This window comes from Dermochelys coriacea, chromosome 7 (assembly GCF_009764565.3).
Source record: "Dermochelys coriacea isolate rDerCor1 chromosome 7, rDerCor1.pri.v4, whole genome shotgun sequence".
NCBI lineage: Eukaryota > Metazoa > Chordata > Testudines > Dermochelyidae > Dermochelys > Dermochelys coriacea.
In genome coordinates, this window is record NC_050074.1 from 81,601,619 (window position 1) to 81,618,886 (window position 17,268).

The 17,268-nt window shown below is 49.6% G+C and overlaps 1 protein-coding gene across 8 annotated transcripts in view; it reads right to left on the reverse strand.

The window, feature by feature from the left end:
* The window catches only part of HERC4 (HECT and RLD domain containing E3 ubiquitin protein ligase 4), an 82,686-nt gene that overhangs the window by 16,397 nt on the left and 49,021 nt on the right, over nt 1–17,268 (reverse strand). For 4 of the 8 annotated variants that reach the window (XM_038410391.2, XM_038410390.2, XM_038410388.2 and 1 more), the window contains exons 17-20: nt 10,520–10,543; nt 8,607–8,705; nt 6,864–7,031; nt 6,551–6,694 (exon numbers count right to left, since the gene is read on the reverse strand). In XM_038410391.2, coding sequence (XP_038266319.1) covers nt 6,551–6,694; nt 6,864–7,031; nt 8,607–8,705; nt 10,520–10,543 — 435 coding nt within the window. The remainder of the gene's footprint in view (nt 1–6,550; nt 6,695–6,863; nt 7,032–8,606; nt 8,706–10,519; nt 10,544–17,268) is intronic. The other 4 variants (XM_038410396.2, XM_038410394.2, XM_038410393.2 and 1 more) reach the window with 1 other exon arrangement.

Genomic DNA, 17,268 nt, shown 5'->3' on the forward strand with positions numbered 1-17,268 from the left:
GTCCCTTAAGCTGATCTGCAGCTGGATGTGACCCTGCCTGTGTATGTGTTAGAGGAGGTTTTAAGAGCCTGGCTCAGCAAGACAGGTTAAAGGGGGCCCATGCTGGCAGAACAGGTAGACTCAGTGGTATCTCAGCACATCAGGTGACTTCCCAAGCAGATGAACCCATTACAGAACACGTCTCGAAGAACAGTTATGAAAAATAGGTAACTTTTTTCTTCGAGTGCTTGCTCATGTCAATTCCATTCTAGATGACTCACAAACAGCATTCCTGGAGGTGGGCTCAGAGTTCACAGTTTAGCGGCTTGTAATACCGCTCTACCGAAGCCAGAGTCATCTCGGGCTTGCTGGATAAGCACATAGTGAGATGTGAACATATGGACGAATGACCACGTGGCAACCCCGGAAATACCAGAAATTGGCACATGGGCCAGGAAGGCTGCCGCCAAGGCTTGTGCTCTAGTTGAGTGGATGGTGATTGGTTCCAATCGCAGGTGGAGGCAGCTTTGCCTGATCATAGCAAAATGGGATGCAGGCTGTGATCCAAGATGAAATTCTCTGGGTAGACACTGGATGACCTTACATCCTATCTGCCACCACAACAACTATGTCGACTTGCAAAATGGCTTGGTCCTCTCAGTGTAGAAAGCTAGAGCTCTCCTGATATCCAGGGAGCGCAACCTATGTTCCTTCTCAGACTTATGAGGCTGCAGGTAGAAGACTGGCAAGAATGTGTCCTGGCTTCTGTGAAATTGCAAAGCCACCTTAGACAGGAAAGCCGGATGTGCCTGCAACTGGCCCTTGTCCTTGAAGAACAGTGTATAGGGCAGCTCCATTGCAAGTGCCCTAATCTCGGAGATCCTTCGGGCAGAAGTTATCACCACCAGGAATGACACCTTCTAGGAGAGCAGAAGAAGGGAACAGGATGCCAAAGGCTTGAAGGGAGTTTTCATGAGCCATGCAAGTACCAGATGCAGGTCCAACAGAGGGACTGGAACCCAGACTTGGGGGTAGAGCCACTCCCGACCTTTTAACTACCGGACCCTCATGCTATGAGGAAAGACCAATATGCTCTGAAACAGAGGGTGAAAGGCAGATATAGTGGCCAAGTGGACCTTAAATTGATGAAAGAGAGAAACCCTGGAGCTTGAGATGCATAAGGTAGTCCAGGTTCAGCTGCAGCGAGGCCCGGCTCAGGCCTAACCTCTTAGGCCGAGGCCCAGCATGTGAATCGTTTCGGTCTGGCAAGGTAGGTTGCTCTAGTGGAAGGCTTTCTACTTCTCAGTATGACCTGTTGGACTAGGGTCAAACATTCCCATTCCTCAGTAGTTAACTATGGAGCAACCAAGCTGTGAGGTGCAATATTGCCAGATTCGGGTGCAGGAACGGGCCATGATTCTGTGACAGGAGATCTGGCCAGTGGGGCAGCGGCATTGGGATCGTCACTAACAGGTCCATGAGCGTGCTGAGCACCTGTGCTGGCGAGGCCAACACAGAGCTATCAGGATAACCTTGGCCTTCTCCTACTTCATCTTCATGAGGACTTTGTGAAGCAGTGGCACTAGTAGGAAAGCATCCCCCAACCAAGGAAGGAGAAAGGTGTCCAACTGGAAGCCCCTGTTGACCCCCCAAAATGAGCAGAACCTGTTCTGACAAGCATTTCCTGTTCTGGTGAGTCACTAACAAATCCACCTGGGGAGACCCCCACTTTTGGAAGATCTGGTCAACCACATCGGGTGGAGAGACCATTAGTAGCGAGACGAGAAGGTTCTGCTGAGGCAATCTGCCAGCATGTTCCTGGTTCTGGGGAGGTGCGCTGCCATGAGATGAATGGCATAATGCACGCAAAAGTCCCATAATTTGAGCGTTTCCTGGCAAAGAGTAGATGGCCTGGCTCCACCCTGCTTGTTGATATAAAACATTGTGTCGGTGTTGTCAGTCAGGACTTGAACCACTTTGCCTTGTAACTGGGACCAAAAAATCTGGCAGGCCAGGTGAACAGCCCTGAGCTCCCTGACATTTATGTGGAGGGAGCGGTCAACCCCGACCAGTGGCCCTGTGTATTGACCTCACCCAGGTGGGCTCCCCAGCCTAGGTCCTAGGCATTAGACACCAGAGTTAGCGACGGCAATGCACAGGGAACTCCCTACAACACCGATGCGGGGTCCTGCCACCACCAGTGATGCCCAAATGTGGCCTGGCATGTTTACTACCAGGTCCAGGTCATGCCTGTTGGGGATGTAGACCAATGCCAACCATGCCTGCAGTGGCCGGAGGTAGAGCCAAGCGTGACGGACTACGTAAGTACAAGCAGCCATGTGGCCTAGCAGCCTTAGGCAAGTACAGGCAGTGGCAAGTACAGCCCCTCACAGAGGAGATTACATCTGACATGACTTGGAAACAGGTCTCCAGAAGGAATGCCCTAGCCCATGTGGAATCGAGAATCGCCACGATAAACTCTCTCCATTGCACTGGAACGAGGGTCAATTTATTTTTGTTCACTAACGCCCACGTCGTGGCATGTGGACTGCACCAGATTGAGGCTGCTCTGCACTTGATCCCACGATCTGCCCTTGATGAGCCAATCGTCGAGATAAGGATAGACCCGGATCCTTGACACTGCAGGTAAGCGGCTACTGGGGCCATGCATTTTGTAAAGACCCATGGGACCAAGGAGAGGCCAAAGGGGAGCACTGTGAACTGGAAATGGTGCTGGCCCACCATAAAATGGAGGAACTGTCTGCATCCTTGGAAGATGGAGATATGGAAATAAATATCTTTCAAGTGAAGAGTGGCGTACCAGTCTCCCGGATTCAGGAAGGGAATGATGGAGGCCAGGAACACTATGCAAAACTTCAACTTCCTGAGGTACTTTTTGAGTCGTCGCATGTCCAGAGTGGGACACAGGCCGCATTTTGCCTTCAGGATCAAGAAATAGTGGGAGTAGAAACCTTTCCCCCTCATTTCCTGAGGGACCTCTTCCATCACCTCCAGTTGTAGGAGATTGTTTACCTCCTGAACGATGAGTTGCTTGTGAGAAGGGTCCCTGAAGAGGGACAGGGATGAGGGTGGCCTAAAACTGAAGGCTGTAGCCCAGCATCCAACGGTCTGAGGTGACTCTTGACAGGCCAAATGGTAGGCATGGAGATGGCTGAGGAAAAGATGGAGCAGATCCAGGGAAGTTACTGGGGCATTGCTCTCAAGTGCACCCTCAAAACACCCACTTCTGACCTAGCGAAACACCGTGGGGGCCAGATTGCGCAGGTGAACAGGAGGAGGAAGGGCGGCAGCGACTGAACCCAGTGTCCCTTATCCTTGTACATCCCTGCCGAGGCTGCCAAGGTCTTGGAGGCAGGGGCTGCTGGAATGGTTTCCTCGCAGACTGAGACGTATGCATCCCCAGGGAACGGAGGGTGGCCCGAGTGTTCCTCAGACCTTGCAGCTTCTCATCCATCTGATCGGAAAACAGTCAGACTCCATTGAACTAAGATCTTGTACGGAGAACTGCATCTCCTGGGACAGATCGGTGGTCGGAAGCCGGGAGTTACACCTCATGATCATCGCAGAGGCAACCACCTTGGCCGCTAAATCGGCTGCATCCCAGGCCTACTGGAGGGAGCACCGAGCTGCTGCGGTACCTTCCTCCACAACAGACCCCAACTTTTGGGCCACCTCCTGGGGCACGGAGTCCTTAAACTTGTGGAGGGAAGTCCCACATGTTAAAATTATAATGCCCCAAAAGAGCCTGATGGTTCACTACCCGGAACTGGAGACTGGCCTTGGAGTAAGTTTTTCTTCCAAAAAGGTCCAGTCTCTTGGCCTCCTTATTTTTGGGGGTGGAACTAGCAGAACTTTTTGTCAGCCATCGACATGACCAATGACCCCAGGAATGGATGGGTATATAAGTATTTGAACCTCTTGGTGGGGACAAAATACTTTTTCTCAGCCCTCTTGGAAATCTGCGGGATGGAGGACAGGGTTTGCCAGAGGGCTTTGGCAATGTTCAGAACCCCTGCGTGCACCAGGAGTGCGACACGTGCGGGAGTGGATGCAGAGAGCACACTGAACAACGTGTCCGATTGCTCCGCTATCTTTTCCACCTCGAGGTCTAAGTTAGTGCCACCTGTCAGAGCAGGACTTGGTGCTCCTTAGAATCACCTGGTGTTCTAGCACGGGAGGGCCCCACCACCACCTCGTCTGGAGAGGATGATGACTGAACCACCGGGGGAGGGCCCAGGGCATCATTCCTTGCAGGGGAAGGGGGTATCAGGGTGGGCATCTGTCCCTCCACCACAGCGCCCACCGGAGCTTCCTGCACCGAACCCGGTGTTGTTTGGGGTTTGTCCGATATGGTGACCAAGGACTAGTGAGATGGGGGCACTGGCATAATCAGCATGCCTCAAGTGTTCCAGTAAGGCCATTGCACTGGCAGGTTAGTATAGCTGCGGCGGCCGCAACCTCTGGAGCCCAGTCACGATGATGCTGTCTCGGCGAGAGGCTGAACTCCCTCTCCATGCCAGAGGAATCCTCCTCCGGAGCAGGGCGGGGCCATTGACACCCGAGTCTGGCGGCTCACCATTGCCGGGGGTGACCGGTGCCTCAAAGGTCAGACCAGTGCCAGGTGTAGGGGGAGCGGCGCTGTGTTGGGGAGCATCCCCTAGGTCTTGGTGACGGTAACCGTTGGTGCGAAGACGACCCGTGCCAACTGTAACACGACCAGTGCCTCCCTCTGGGTGACGCCCAGCATGAGGGTGGAGACGACCTGCAACGGTGAACCGGTCACCTGAGCTGATGCAGAGACCAAGGATGCAGCGACAAAGGGCTTTGCCTTGGCTCCAGAGACCAGCGGCACTCACTTGCCTTCTGGGAGGCCTTCACAGCTGGTTTGCCCTCGTAGGGAGCCTTCGCCAGGTCCATTGCTGCACGTGGTGCCAGCTGCGGTGGGAGAGTCTGTTGCTCTCTGGGTGGGAGCTGAGAGGGCGCTGAATGCAGCATCATCCTGGGTGCCCTATCGCTCCCCGGAGTTGGTGGCAGATCCCTTAGAGGGGTAGTAGGTCCCCTTGGGGGTGTGCCCCCTTGCGGCTCCGGCATGGGCTGGCAACCCAAGCAGGGTCCTTTACCCAATGCCCATTGATCCGACTTGCTCAGTGCTGGGTCCCTCTCTTAGTTTCTTCTTGGGCACCGGTGAAGGAGGATCAATGCCAGGAAGAGTCTGATGCCAGCTACGCACCGAGGCCAAAGTGCTGGGCATTGTGCCCGGCCAGGCCAGCTCCGAGGCTGGGCAAAGAGCGGCCTCCATGAGGAGAGCCCCCAAGTGAACGTCGTGTTCTTTCTGTGTCCTGGGACGAACGTTCTTACAGCTACAACACTTGTATTTAACGAAACAGCTACCATGTGGGTCACTAACAGGCATAGGCCCATTGCAGTTAGAGCAGGGCTTTAAACCCGGACACGGGTCATGCCCCACCTGGGTCAAAGTCCCCGCCAGGACCCTAACTGACTAACAACAGTACTTAACAGCTACTTACTAACTAATCTACCATAAACAAACTATTTACAGCTGGAACACAAGGTTCACCGGGTAGGAAAAAAACGCTGACCACTTGCGAAGCAAGGGAAAGAGGCATTCCGACCAACCACCACGGGCGGTAAGAAGGAACTGAGAGAGGATAGGGCCAGCAGTGCCTGATATACCAACGCATGAGCTCGGCACTCAATGGGGTGCCACAGTCGGCCCTATGGATACCACTAAGGCAAAAGTCTCCAACAACTGTGCACGTGAGCATGCACACTCCTAGAATGGAATCAACATGAGCTAGCACTAGAAGAACGTGTTTGTTTCACTCAGCACTTACTGAGCTTCTGAGGGGTTCTTGCAGTGTCAAATGTGTTAAAATATTCCAATAGAACAGTGCTTTTAATGGACTAAAATTTGATTACTCAATCCTTTGAAAATCAGGGTCATGATATAAAATTTCCACTTAAAAATATAAGCCATGTCCATTATTGACCTCTCCAGACCTACTATCAAAAGGCAATTACCCTAATGTTTTGTCGCAGTGTGACTGGATTTCAAACTTCTATATCCAAAAAAAGAGGCAACGAACTGGTGAACGCTTGAAAATTTGGCTTTAGTGACTTGCTCACACACTTAGTTAACAACAGAGCAGGAACACAAGCTAGGTCTCTCAACTTCACTGTCTACATAAGCTCCATACACAAGGCTACATAAGGGAAAGGAATTTGTCAGACATGATGTTGCCTACTCTTCTCTGCTATCCTGCTTTATGGAGTTTCAGCTATTTGTACCACCTTACTTTTCCTAGCATTTTTGGGTGCTATACTTGTCAGGATTATGAGAGAATTAGTGGGGAATGGCAGAATCTTACCAGAACGTGTGATGAAGGGGGGAGGTTTTAACCCAATGGCGATAGGAGTGAATCTCCTTTGTGGCCATTTTATTCAGCTTCTCTAGAAATATTTCTTTAGAAATCTAGTGCAATCCACTATGAGTCAAGAGGATTAATTCACTGCACAGTAAAAAGTGTACCTTGTCAGAGAACCAGATGAGCCTGGACTCTTCATAGTACCTAAACATTCCATATTTGGGATCAAGCAACTCTCTCATGATGAGCAAGAAAAATTCTTTGCGAACACCTCCTGCATCAACAGCTTCTTCCCCTACAAAAATAACCTGAAATGGGCACTTCAGTTAGCACAGAATATAAAAAGGAAATTCAAACAAATTACATTTAATCTAAAAATATACTGAATTTGTTAATGTATAATAGATACTAAAATAAAAATTATGATCTGATTTAATGTTAGATTAAGGGAATTTAAGCAGTATAAACTGGCTATACCTTGAGTGGTTTCTTGTAATCTACATTCTTTGTTTTCCTTAGGACTTCCATAGCATCTCCTACAATATTGTCTCTGCGCACCACTAATATTAGACAAGGATTGACAGATTCAAATACAGGGAGAAAAATAGATGAGAAATTCTGTCTGTGAGCCTGGTCAACAGCCATCTGGGAAAAACCAAGTAAAAGCCTTAGTAATAGTAATAATGACAACAACTGACACTGCATGCATGAAAAAGCCAATGTTTAAAAGCTTCTATTAATGTATTTATTTAGCATACATATCTGGGAGCTACAATTTTAGGTTTAGCACACTTTATATCCCTTTAACCTCACCAAATATGCTTCCTTGTAGCACCAAGAAATTCGATAGTGCTGTTTAACAGTTCCGTAAGTCTTAAATTACTGTTTTTAACAATTAAAAACTTTTGCATAACAGAAAAAGCCAAACACACACTATAACTCATCCAAGGTCTATTGAAAACAACTGGCAAATGGAGGTTGAGGAGGTAAATATTAATCTGGCATAAATAAGCATTAAGAAGTGGTTTCACAGAGAAAAATTTGTTCATAATTTTCTTGTAGCTGTTTTGTTTACAGTTGTATTTTCTTCCACTGTCTAACAATCTTTTCACTTGCTTTCCTTCTCCTCCTTAACATGAAAAATCATATTAAACAAAATACTGTCATGAGTATTCTGATTATGGCACAGAGTTCCTAAAAGCTTGCCAAATATCTACTAAAAGAGATCATTAAGATAATCTATTCTGTAAATGGACACAAGCATAGGATGAACATTTTCCTTGAATGTCATACAAGCACAGTGCCTCTTTCCCACCTATCTTCAGCTTCAAGACATAGGCTCTTATCACATTGTAAGCAGACAATATGAAAATGGGCATGTGAAGGATGGGGAGCAGTTCAAGTAGTCAGAGAGTTTGGAACTATTATTTCAGTCACTTGCTTTTATTTTTCTTTCACTCACTCTGTCCCCTTTATACATGTGATTTTCATAATTCATGACTCCTTTACAAAAAGAGCTGTGGGGTATGTATTATACAGAATACCAATTGTTGAACAATTGTTCATCACATCACACGTTTCAAAGTTGTTTAGATAGAAACAAGGAATTCCAATGCTTAACTGATGTGGTTAGGTGAACATAACTCATGCTTAGAAATAAAAGGACACAATGTAGGGTATGTTTTTACAAACCATTATATTTATGAATTAGCTTTATCCATATTAATGCAAAACTGAAATAACTAAAAATAGCAAGTATGTAATTTGATGGCAGCAAATAGGGAAAGAACCAATGATGATCAACATTAAAAATGAAATCTCTATATTGTAACAATTTTTCCAGACTAAGAAATTCAGTCCCACCTTTCCACAAAAAATACATTTAAAACTATTTCCAAGCTTTGGCTCTCTCCCATTGCATTGCAGATGTAGGAAAGACCATACCTATTACAGTTTGAGATAAGCGATCAGTTGGCTGGTAAAAAAAAAAAGTGCCACCTAACTACTGAAAAGGAGAGAAGTTGCTACAAAAGAGAATAATTTACACAGATTACCAAACAATACAATTTCAACCAGGTTCAAAACATTAAAGAGGAGAAAAGTAAACTACCCCAAATTTCTATCATGCAAATTACTTGTACAAAAAGTAGGAAGAAAAAAAACTAGATCTCAAAATAGTTGATAGATTTTAGTTCTTTTTGGGTATTTTAAAAAACTCACCTGCATTTGTAAGACAGCATCTGTTTGCAAGAGTGTAGTCTTTGCCTGCGCATCGAACACGAAAGGGTATGTGCAAATTGTAACTGGATTTTCTGTTAGCTAGAACCAAACAGTAAAATATTAGTGCACAGAGTTATCATATGGTACTTAAAGCGTGGTTATAGTCAGAAAAAATAGGACTGTAAAAATGCTTCTCTCTCAATCAATATATCTGCTTTATTGACAAAAGATTTTACTGGTCAGTACAGGGCCAATGCTGCTGTGAGAAAGGGAGTGGATTTTTGAATTATCTTATGTTTCATCAACAAAACAGTTAGATCATTTCTAAATCTTTATTATTGATATAGGTATGAGGTTAGAAAATATTTTGGTTACAGATCCTAGTTTGAGCTTGCACTGCTTACAGTTTTAAAAGTGTTTTAGGCCTTGTCTACAGTACAGAGTTTTGTCAATGCAAGTTATGCCAACATACAGCCACTGCTTTAATTAAACCACTGTTGCATGTCCGCACTATGCTCCTTCTGTCAGCAGAGTGCATCCACAATAGCAAGTGAGCTGTAGCTCACGAAAGCTTATGCTCTAATAAATTTGTTAGTCTCTAAGGTGCCACAAGTACTCCTTTTCTTTTTGCGAATACAGACTAACACGGCTGCTACTCTGAAACCTGTGAAATAGCAGCTCTTGCATCAACAAAGAGCAGTGCACAGTGGGTAGCTATCCCACTGTGCAACTGGCTGCAGGATGCTTTGGGAAGGGTTTGTAATGCCTCATGGAGCAGGTACAGCATTAAATTATGCAGCTTTCTCAGTCTCATCATTCCAGGAGCATCCTACTAGATTGCCAGCCCCTCTTCAACTGAAGTAAGGGGGGAGGGGGAAGAAGGAGAAGAGTGTGTGACAGGGAGTGGGGGGGGGTATGAGAAAGAGAGAGGCTGCATGTTGGGAGAGTGTGTGAGAGGAGGAATGTGTATGTGAGAGAGACAGAGCGTGTGCTGAGGAATTGTGTGTGTTGGGGGAGGGTGAATGTGTCGGCATCCTGTCTCTAAGTTCAGACAGCAGCTGAAAGCAATGAATCTTGAGGCAGGGGGAAGGGGACACCCTCAATATCAGACCCTGCCTCCCTGCTCCTCCCTGAGTCTCTTCCCCCACCTCCAAGCAACAGCCTGCCCTGCCGGCATGCTGCGTTCCTAGTGCCAAGAAGAGCAGGATTCAGAGTTAACATTTTGATTCTGTGATTCCTTCAGAGTACTCCCCCAGCCTCCTCTCCCCACAGATCAAGATGATCCCCCCCCTCCGCTGTAGTCCAGGCAGGAGTATATTTGCTGTGGAAGCTGGCACGTTCAGCTGGGCTATAGCTATGTGAGCTCTCCACGCTGAAGAATTTCAATACTTCCTAGGGCTTTGAAAGGGGAAGAGTGCATGCCTGTGTAGCAGGATACAGGATAGTGGAGTTCAAAACAGTGAGTTGAGGTCACCGTGGGCATCGTGGGATACCTCCTGGAGGCCAGTTATGGCAACATAAGGAACACAATGACTAGATTGATGTTTTGTTGCTCTAACTTTGCAGCAAAAAGCTCTATGCTTCTCGTCGAGGTGATTTTATTTTGTTGCCAAAAGTAGCATTGTAGAGTGTACACCTCCACTGATTTGTCGACAAAAGCTGCCTTTTGCCAACAAAACTGTGTAGTATAGACAAGGCCTTATATTTATACTCCATCAATGACTTCTATATCCAACCTGATTAGTTAATATAGCACAATTTTCTGAAGACATTTTTCTGACTATACCCACACAAATTTTAAAGTCTTACTTACATCTAATACTCTAAAATTAATCCTTGACAGAAATAGATGTTAATCAAAATTCTGATTTCCTTACACTCTGAAAAGGAAGCCAGATTACAACCAATCTTACCTCAGTTAATCCATGGTTGATGTCCTATGACAGCAATGCACAAAGGTAGCAATAATTAAGAGTAAAAAGCAGCATTAGTATCTGCATTAATTATTCTTCTCTGAACCAGCAAAAATATTTAGCTACAGTATTTTTAAAAACTGAATTAGAGAAGCAAATAAAAACAAAAATTTTGCATTTAGAATTAATCCACAGACTATAACCAGACACTTTTAATTACTATATCTAGGGCAGAGGTGGGCAAACTATGGCCCACGGGCCACATCCAGCCTACGGGACTGTCCTACCCGGCCCTTGAGCTCCTGGCCCGGAGCAGCGTGGTCTCAGCTCGCTGTCCTGCCAGCGCAATGCTCTGGGCAGCATGGCTGCAAGCTCCTGCCGGGCAGCGCAGCTGGCTCTGGCCTATAAGGAGACAGAGAACGGGGGTGGGGGAAGTGGGGTCCCAGGAGGCAGTCAGGGGACCGGGAGCAGGGGCCAGTTGGATGGGGCAGAGATTCTGCGGGGTGGGGGGGACGTGGGGGGCAGTCAGGGGACAGAGAGCAGGGTGGGTTGGATAGGCGCGGGAGTCCCTGGGTGCCTGTCAGGGGGCAGGGTTGTGGATAGTGGTCGGGGAAGTCAGGGGGCAGGAGGGGTTGGATAGGGGTGGGATCCCAGGGGGCAATTAGGGGTGGGGGGGCCTCGAGATGGCGTGGTCAGTGGACAAAGAGCAGGGGGGGTTGGATGGGTCGGGGGACAGGGAGCAAGGGTGGTGGTTAGGGGCAGAGGGTCCCAGGAGGGGGCGGCCAGAGGACAAGGAGAAGCGGGGGTTGGATGAGTTGGGGGTTCTGAGAGGGACAGTCAGGGGTTGGGAAGTGGGCAGATGGGGGGCAGGGGCCAGGCTGTTTGGGGGGGCACAGCCTTCCCTACCCAGCCCTCCATACAGTTTGGCAACCCCGACGTGGCCCTCGGGCCAAAAAATTTGCCCACCCCGATCTAGGGTCTTCAAAAAGTGGTGCTACAATAAAGTTTTCTTGGATGGACGGCACTAAAATAATAAATGCTAAGTTATGGGAAATGTATTATAAATGTTATATTAACAGTAGTATTATCAATTTTTAAAATATTGGCATTCTACATATAATGCTCACTTGCTCACTAGGAGTCTTTATGTAAAAAGCAAGCTTTTTGCTTCTTCTCTTTTCTCAAGTTGTTATACCATATTATATTTTAAATGCAACAAAGCGTTAGTACAATGTGTTTTGATTTTCAAGGTGCAAAAGCCACTTAGAGCACGAGTTGAGATAAATCATCATTTGTTTCCATAATCTGTAACTATTTTATTGTACACAAAGATTAAGAGAGAATGTGCAACTTTTTGGATGGACTTGGAGGGGAATGTAGTGATAGAAGAGGCATATGTTACTGGAACACTTAATTCTCTCTTTCCTGCATGTTTCTCTGTCACTCTCTGTTGAACGCAAAGGCAGACATTTCCCAAGGGTAGAAAATGGAAAATAAATTTAAATAGCACCAAAAAGTTTTTTAAAAATAGTACTATCAAGAAAAATCTCAAGGGACCAGGATATCTGAATGAGACAGTTACCTTTTCTGTAATTGGCGTTCTTCGAGATGTGTTGTTCATGTCTATTCCACAATAGGTGTGCGTCCTTGCCACATACACCGGTGCTGGAAGTTTTTCCCCGAGCAGTACCCGGAGGGGAGCGCGCCCCAGCGATCCCTGGAGTGACACCTCCATGGCGCTATAAGGGGAGCTTCGTGCTCCCCCCACCCTCAGTTCCTTCTTGCCAGACAACTGACACAGGTGAAGGAGGGCAGGATGTGGAATAGACATGAGCAACACATCTCGAAGAACACCAGTTATGGAAAAGGTAACTGTCTTTTCTTCTTCGAGTGATTGCTCATGTGTATTCCACAATAGGCGATTCCAAGCTCTATCTGTTGGAGATGGATAGGAGTTCACAAGTTCTCAGGATGGAGGACAGCCCTGCCGAACCCGGCGTCATCCCTGGTTTGGGAGATGATCACATAGTACGAGGTGAACATGTGAACCGAAGACCACGTGGCGGCCCTACAAATGTCCTGGATGGGGACGTGGGCCAAGAATGCAGCCGACGAGGCCACCTTCACAATCAGAGGCGGGGGGGATACCCACCAGATCATAACAGGTGCAGATGGAGATGAAGTGATCCAGTTGGAAAGTTGCTGAGTGGAGATCGACCGACCCCCCATGCACTCAGCCGAGGACATGAACAGTTGCGAGGACTTTCTGAACGGCTTGGTCTGCTCGAGGTAGAAAGCCAGAGCCCGTCACACATCGAGCATGTGAAGACAGCGCTCCGCACTGGAGGTGTGGGGCTTGGAGCAGAGGACCGGCAGAAAAATGTCCTGACCCATGTGATAAGAGGAGACCACCTTCGGGAGAAATGCAGGGTGTGGGCGGAGCTGGACCTTGTCCTAATGAAACCCCGTGTATGGGGGCCTCAGAGGTCAGGGCCCTGAGCTCCGAGACCCGCCTGGCCGACGTGATCGCGACCAGGAAGACCACCTTCCACGAGAGGTGGGACCAAGCGCACGTGGCGAGTGGCTCAAACAGGGGCCCTGTGAGATAGGTCAACACCAGGTTCAGGTCCCACTACGGTACCGGGGGCCTGGCATATGGGAACAGGTGGTCCAACCCCTTGAGGAACCGGCCAGTCATAGCACGAGAGAATACCGTGCGACTCTGCACCAGTGGATGGAAGGCCAATATGGCCGCCACGTGCGCCTTGACCAACGAGGGCGCCAGGCCCTGGGCTATAAGGTGGAGAAGGTAGTTCAGGATAAGCTGGATCGGGGAAGCCACCAGGGAGATACCGCACTCAGCCACCCATCTGGAGAACCGGGACCACTTTGCCAAATAGGCGCAGCGCGTCCTCTGCTCCCTACCTAACTATTAAGCAGCCATGTCGTGACATGACAGACGCTAGGTTGGGCTGGAGGAGGCAGCCCTGGTCCTGGGAGAGCAGGTCCAGGTGGAACGGCAACCACCTGGCCCGTGAGGGTCCCGTACTAATGTTGCCTGGGCCATGCTGGGACAATCAGAAGGACCCAGGCCTTGTCCATCTTTACCTTTTCCAGGACCTTGCTGATCAATGAGAATGGGGGGGAAAGCATAGAGAAAACTGGCCTGACCAGGACAGGAGGAAGGCATCGGAGATAGTGCCCGTCCCAGTCACCCCCTTGGAGAAGAACTGGTGACAGCGCCGGGTCTGCTAAGTCATGTACAGGTCCACCTGGGGAGTTCCCGACACTTGGAAGAGTCGGTGAGCCACTTCCAGGTGGAGAGACCACTTGTGCTGAAAGGAGAAGTCCCTACTCAAGCAATCCGCCCGCGCGTTCCGGGCGCCTGGTAGATGGAAGGCCTTTATGCAGATGCCATAGAAATCCCACAGCCTGAGGGCTTCGCGGCAGAGGGCAGATGACCGGGCCCCGCCTTGCCTGTTGATATAGAACATCGAGGCCGTGTTGTCCGTGAGGACCCTGACCACATTGCCCTCCAGGTGCAAGCGGAAGGCAAGGTATGCCAGCCGTACCACCCTGAGCTCCTTGACGTTATGTGTGGGGTCAGATCCTGAGACGACCACAGACCGTGGGTACGAATGTTCCCCACGAGCCCCCCAACCCAGCTCTGATGCATCTGACACCGGCTCCAGCAACAGGGCCCGGTCCCTGAATGGGACCCCTTGGAGCATGTTGCTTGTGGCGGACCACCACCGTAGGGAAGCGATCACCAAGTCGGGCACGGTGAGGACCTTGTCCATCCTGTCCCTGGCCTGGGAGAACTCAGAGGCCAGCCAGAGCTGGAGGGGCCTCATTTGGAGTCTGGTGTGGCTGACCACATACGTGCATGCTGACATGTGATCCAAGAGCTGGAGGCACGCTCTGGCTGTTGTCACTGGGAACCTTATGACTGTGTCGATGAGCCCCTTTAGGGTCTCAAACCTGTCTGGTGGGAGGGAAGCTGTGGCCAACGAGGCATCCAGGAGTGCCCCGATAAACTCCATGGTTGAACCGGGATTAACGCGTGATCCTTCACCTGCGACTGGGAGCTGCCCTTGACCAGCCAATCATCCAGACAGGGAAAAATCTGTACCCCCTGGAGCCTGAGGTAGGCCGCTACCACTGACATACATTTTGTAAATACCCTGGAGGCAGTGGACAAGCCAAACGGGAGGACCGTAAATTGGTAGTGATTCTGCCCCCACCACGAAACGGAGGAGACATCTGTGCCCCTCAAATATGTGAATGTGCAAGTATGCGTCCTGCACGTCGAAGGCAACGTACCAGTCCCTGGGATCCAGGGAGGGGATGATGGAGGCCAGGGAGACTATGTGGAACCTGAGCTTTACCATGAACTGGTTCAAATCTCGCAGGTCCAGAATGGGCCTGAGTCCCCCTTTGGTCTTTGCTTTGGTCTTTGGGAAAAGGAAATAGCGGGAACAGAACCCCTTGCCTTTGAACTGGAGCTTTACTGAGAGTGGATCCCTGAGGAGGACTGGCAGAGCACCCCCAAGCATCCTGTCAAAATCACCTTTTCCCCAGCTGTTTGCCCTTAGAGGACCCAGGTTGCGGGACCGACCTCAACTGCCTCTGAGGACGCATTTTATAATCCCATGCCTTCTTATAGGCGGCCTCGTATTTCGGGTGGACGCCTGAGTGGAAGTCTGCTGCGGCTAAAACTTAGATTTAGCTGAAGACGGGACAGAGACCCAAAGTCCGGAGGGTCGTGTGAGAGTTCTTTATACCATGCAGCTTTGTATCTGTTTGTTCTGCAAACAGAGCCTGCGCCTCACTGGACAGCCCGGACAGCAGGAGCTACAACGCCCTTCTCCAGGACACCGTGGAGGCCATGGACTGCGCAGCCGTGTCCGCCACATCTGAAGCCGCTTGCAGAGTAGCCCTGACAACTGCTGTACCCTCCTCCACCAGCACCTTGAACTCCTTCCTATCACGCTCCTGGAGGGAGTCCTCAAACTTGGGCAGGGGGCCCCACAGATTGAATTCATACCGGTCCAGGAGACCTGGTGGTTTGCCACTCGTAACAAAGCTCAAGGACGAATAAATTTTTCCTCCAAAAGAGTCCAGCCTCCATGAATCTTTATTTTCCGGGGTAGGGGCTGGCTGGCCCTGCTATTCCCTGTGGTTGACTGATTCAACCACAAGGGAGTTGGGTGCCAGGTGGATGTACAAGTACTCATGTTCCTTGGCAGGTACAAAGTACTTGCGTTCCGCCCTCTTGGAGTTGGGGGCCGAGGCCAGCGTTTGCCACAGGGCATTTGAAATTTCTGCCACCCCTTCATGGAGAGGCAAGGCTACCCTTCCCTGTGCCGACAGGGACAGCACACTAAACAGGGAGTCCAAGAGCTCCTCTATCTCCTCTGCCTGGAGGTGGAGGCTTGATGCCACCCTTTTTAGGAGTTCCTAGTGGGCCCTAAAGTCCTCTTGCGGGACTGAGGGGAGCGGGGCCATAAACGCCTCATCCAGGGAGGGCGAGGAGGCCGGTGTGGTATTTTGGGTGTCCGCCAGCACCGGAGGCTCCACCACTTGGACAGTCTCCGGGCACAGTGCCGGGGATGTACGTCCTACCGACTCATAGATTCATAGATACTAAGGTCAGAAGGGACCATTCTGATCATCTAGTCCGACCTCCTGCACAGCGCAGGCCACAGAATCTCACCCACCCACTCCTATGAAAAACCTCACCCATGTCTGAGCTATTGAAGTCCTTAAATCATGGTTCAAAGACTTCAAGGAGCAGAGAAGCCTCCCTCAAGTCAACCATGCCCCATGCTACAGAGGAAGGCGAAAAACCTTCAGGGCCTCTCCAATCTGCCCTGGAGGAAAATTCCTTCCCGACCCCAAATATGGCAATCAGCTAAACCCTGAGCATATGGGCAAGATTCAACAGCCAGATACCCAGGAAAGAATTTTCTATAGTAACTCAGATCCCATCCATCTAATATCCCATCTCAGGGGATTTGGCCTATTTACCCTGAATATTTAAAGATCAATTACTTACCAAAATCCCATTATCCCATCATACCATCTCCTCCATAAACTTATCGAGTAGAATCTTAAAGCCAGATAGATCTTTTGCCCCCACTGCTTCCCTTGGAAGGCTATTCCAAAACTTCACTCCTCTGATGGTTAAAAACCTTCGTCTGATTTCAAGTCTAAACTTCCCGGTGGCCAGTTTATACCCATTTGTTCTTGTGTCCACACTGGTGCTGAGCTTAAATAATTCCTCTCCCTCTCCTGTATTTATCCCTCTGAAAAAATATTATCCCTCTGAAAAAATTTATCCCTCTGACTCCTTCCTTGGAGGTCTGGAGAGGGAGGCCAATGGTGTCTCTGAGGCTCTGGCTACCGAGCGAGCCCCCCACCAGGGCTGCGTCAGGGGCCACAGTGCCCACTGGGCCAGCCACAAAGCCCGGAACCATTACACTTGCTGCAGCACCAGCGGGTCAGGTTACTCAGCCCAGCTGGCCTGGCCCACGGGGGGACGACTACGAGCGGAGGCCAGGATGACCAATGACCTGCCGCTATCCTGGGAGTGACACCGACCACAATCTCGAGGTAGAGGACCGGTTCCGTCAGTAGCAGCTGCTCTGCGATCGGCTCCAACGGCGGACCCGTGATGGCAAGACGCCGAGGGCTGCGGATGCGATGCCTTGGCAGGGTCTTGGAGCGGGATTCTGAGCGGGAACGGC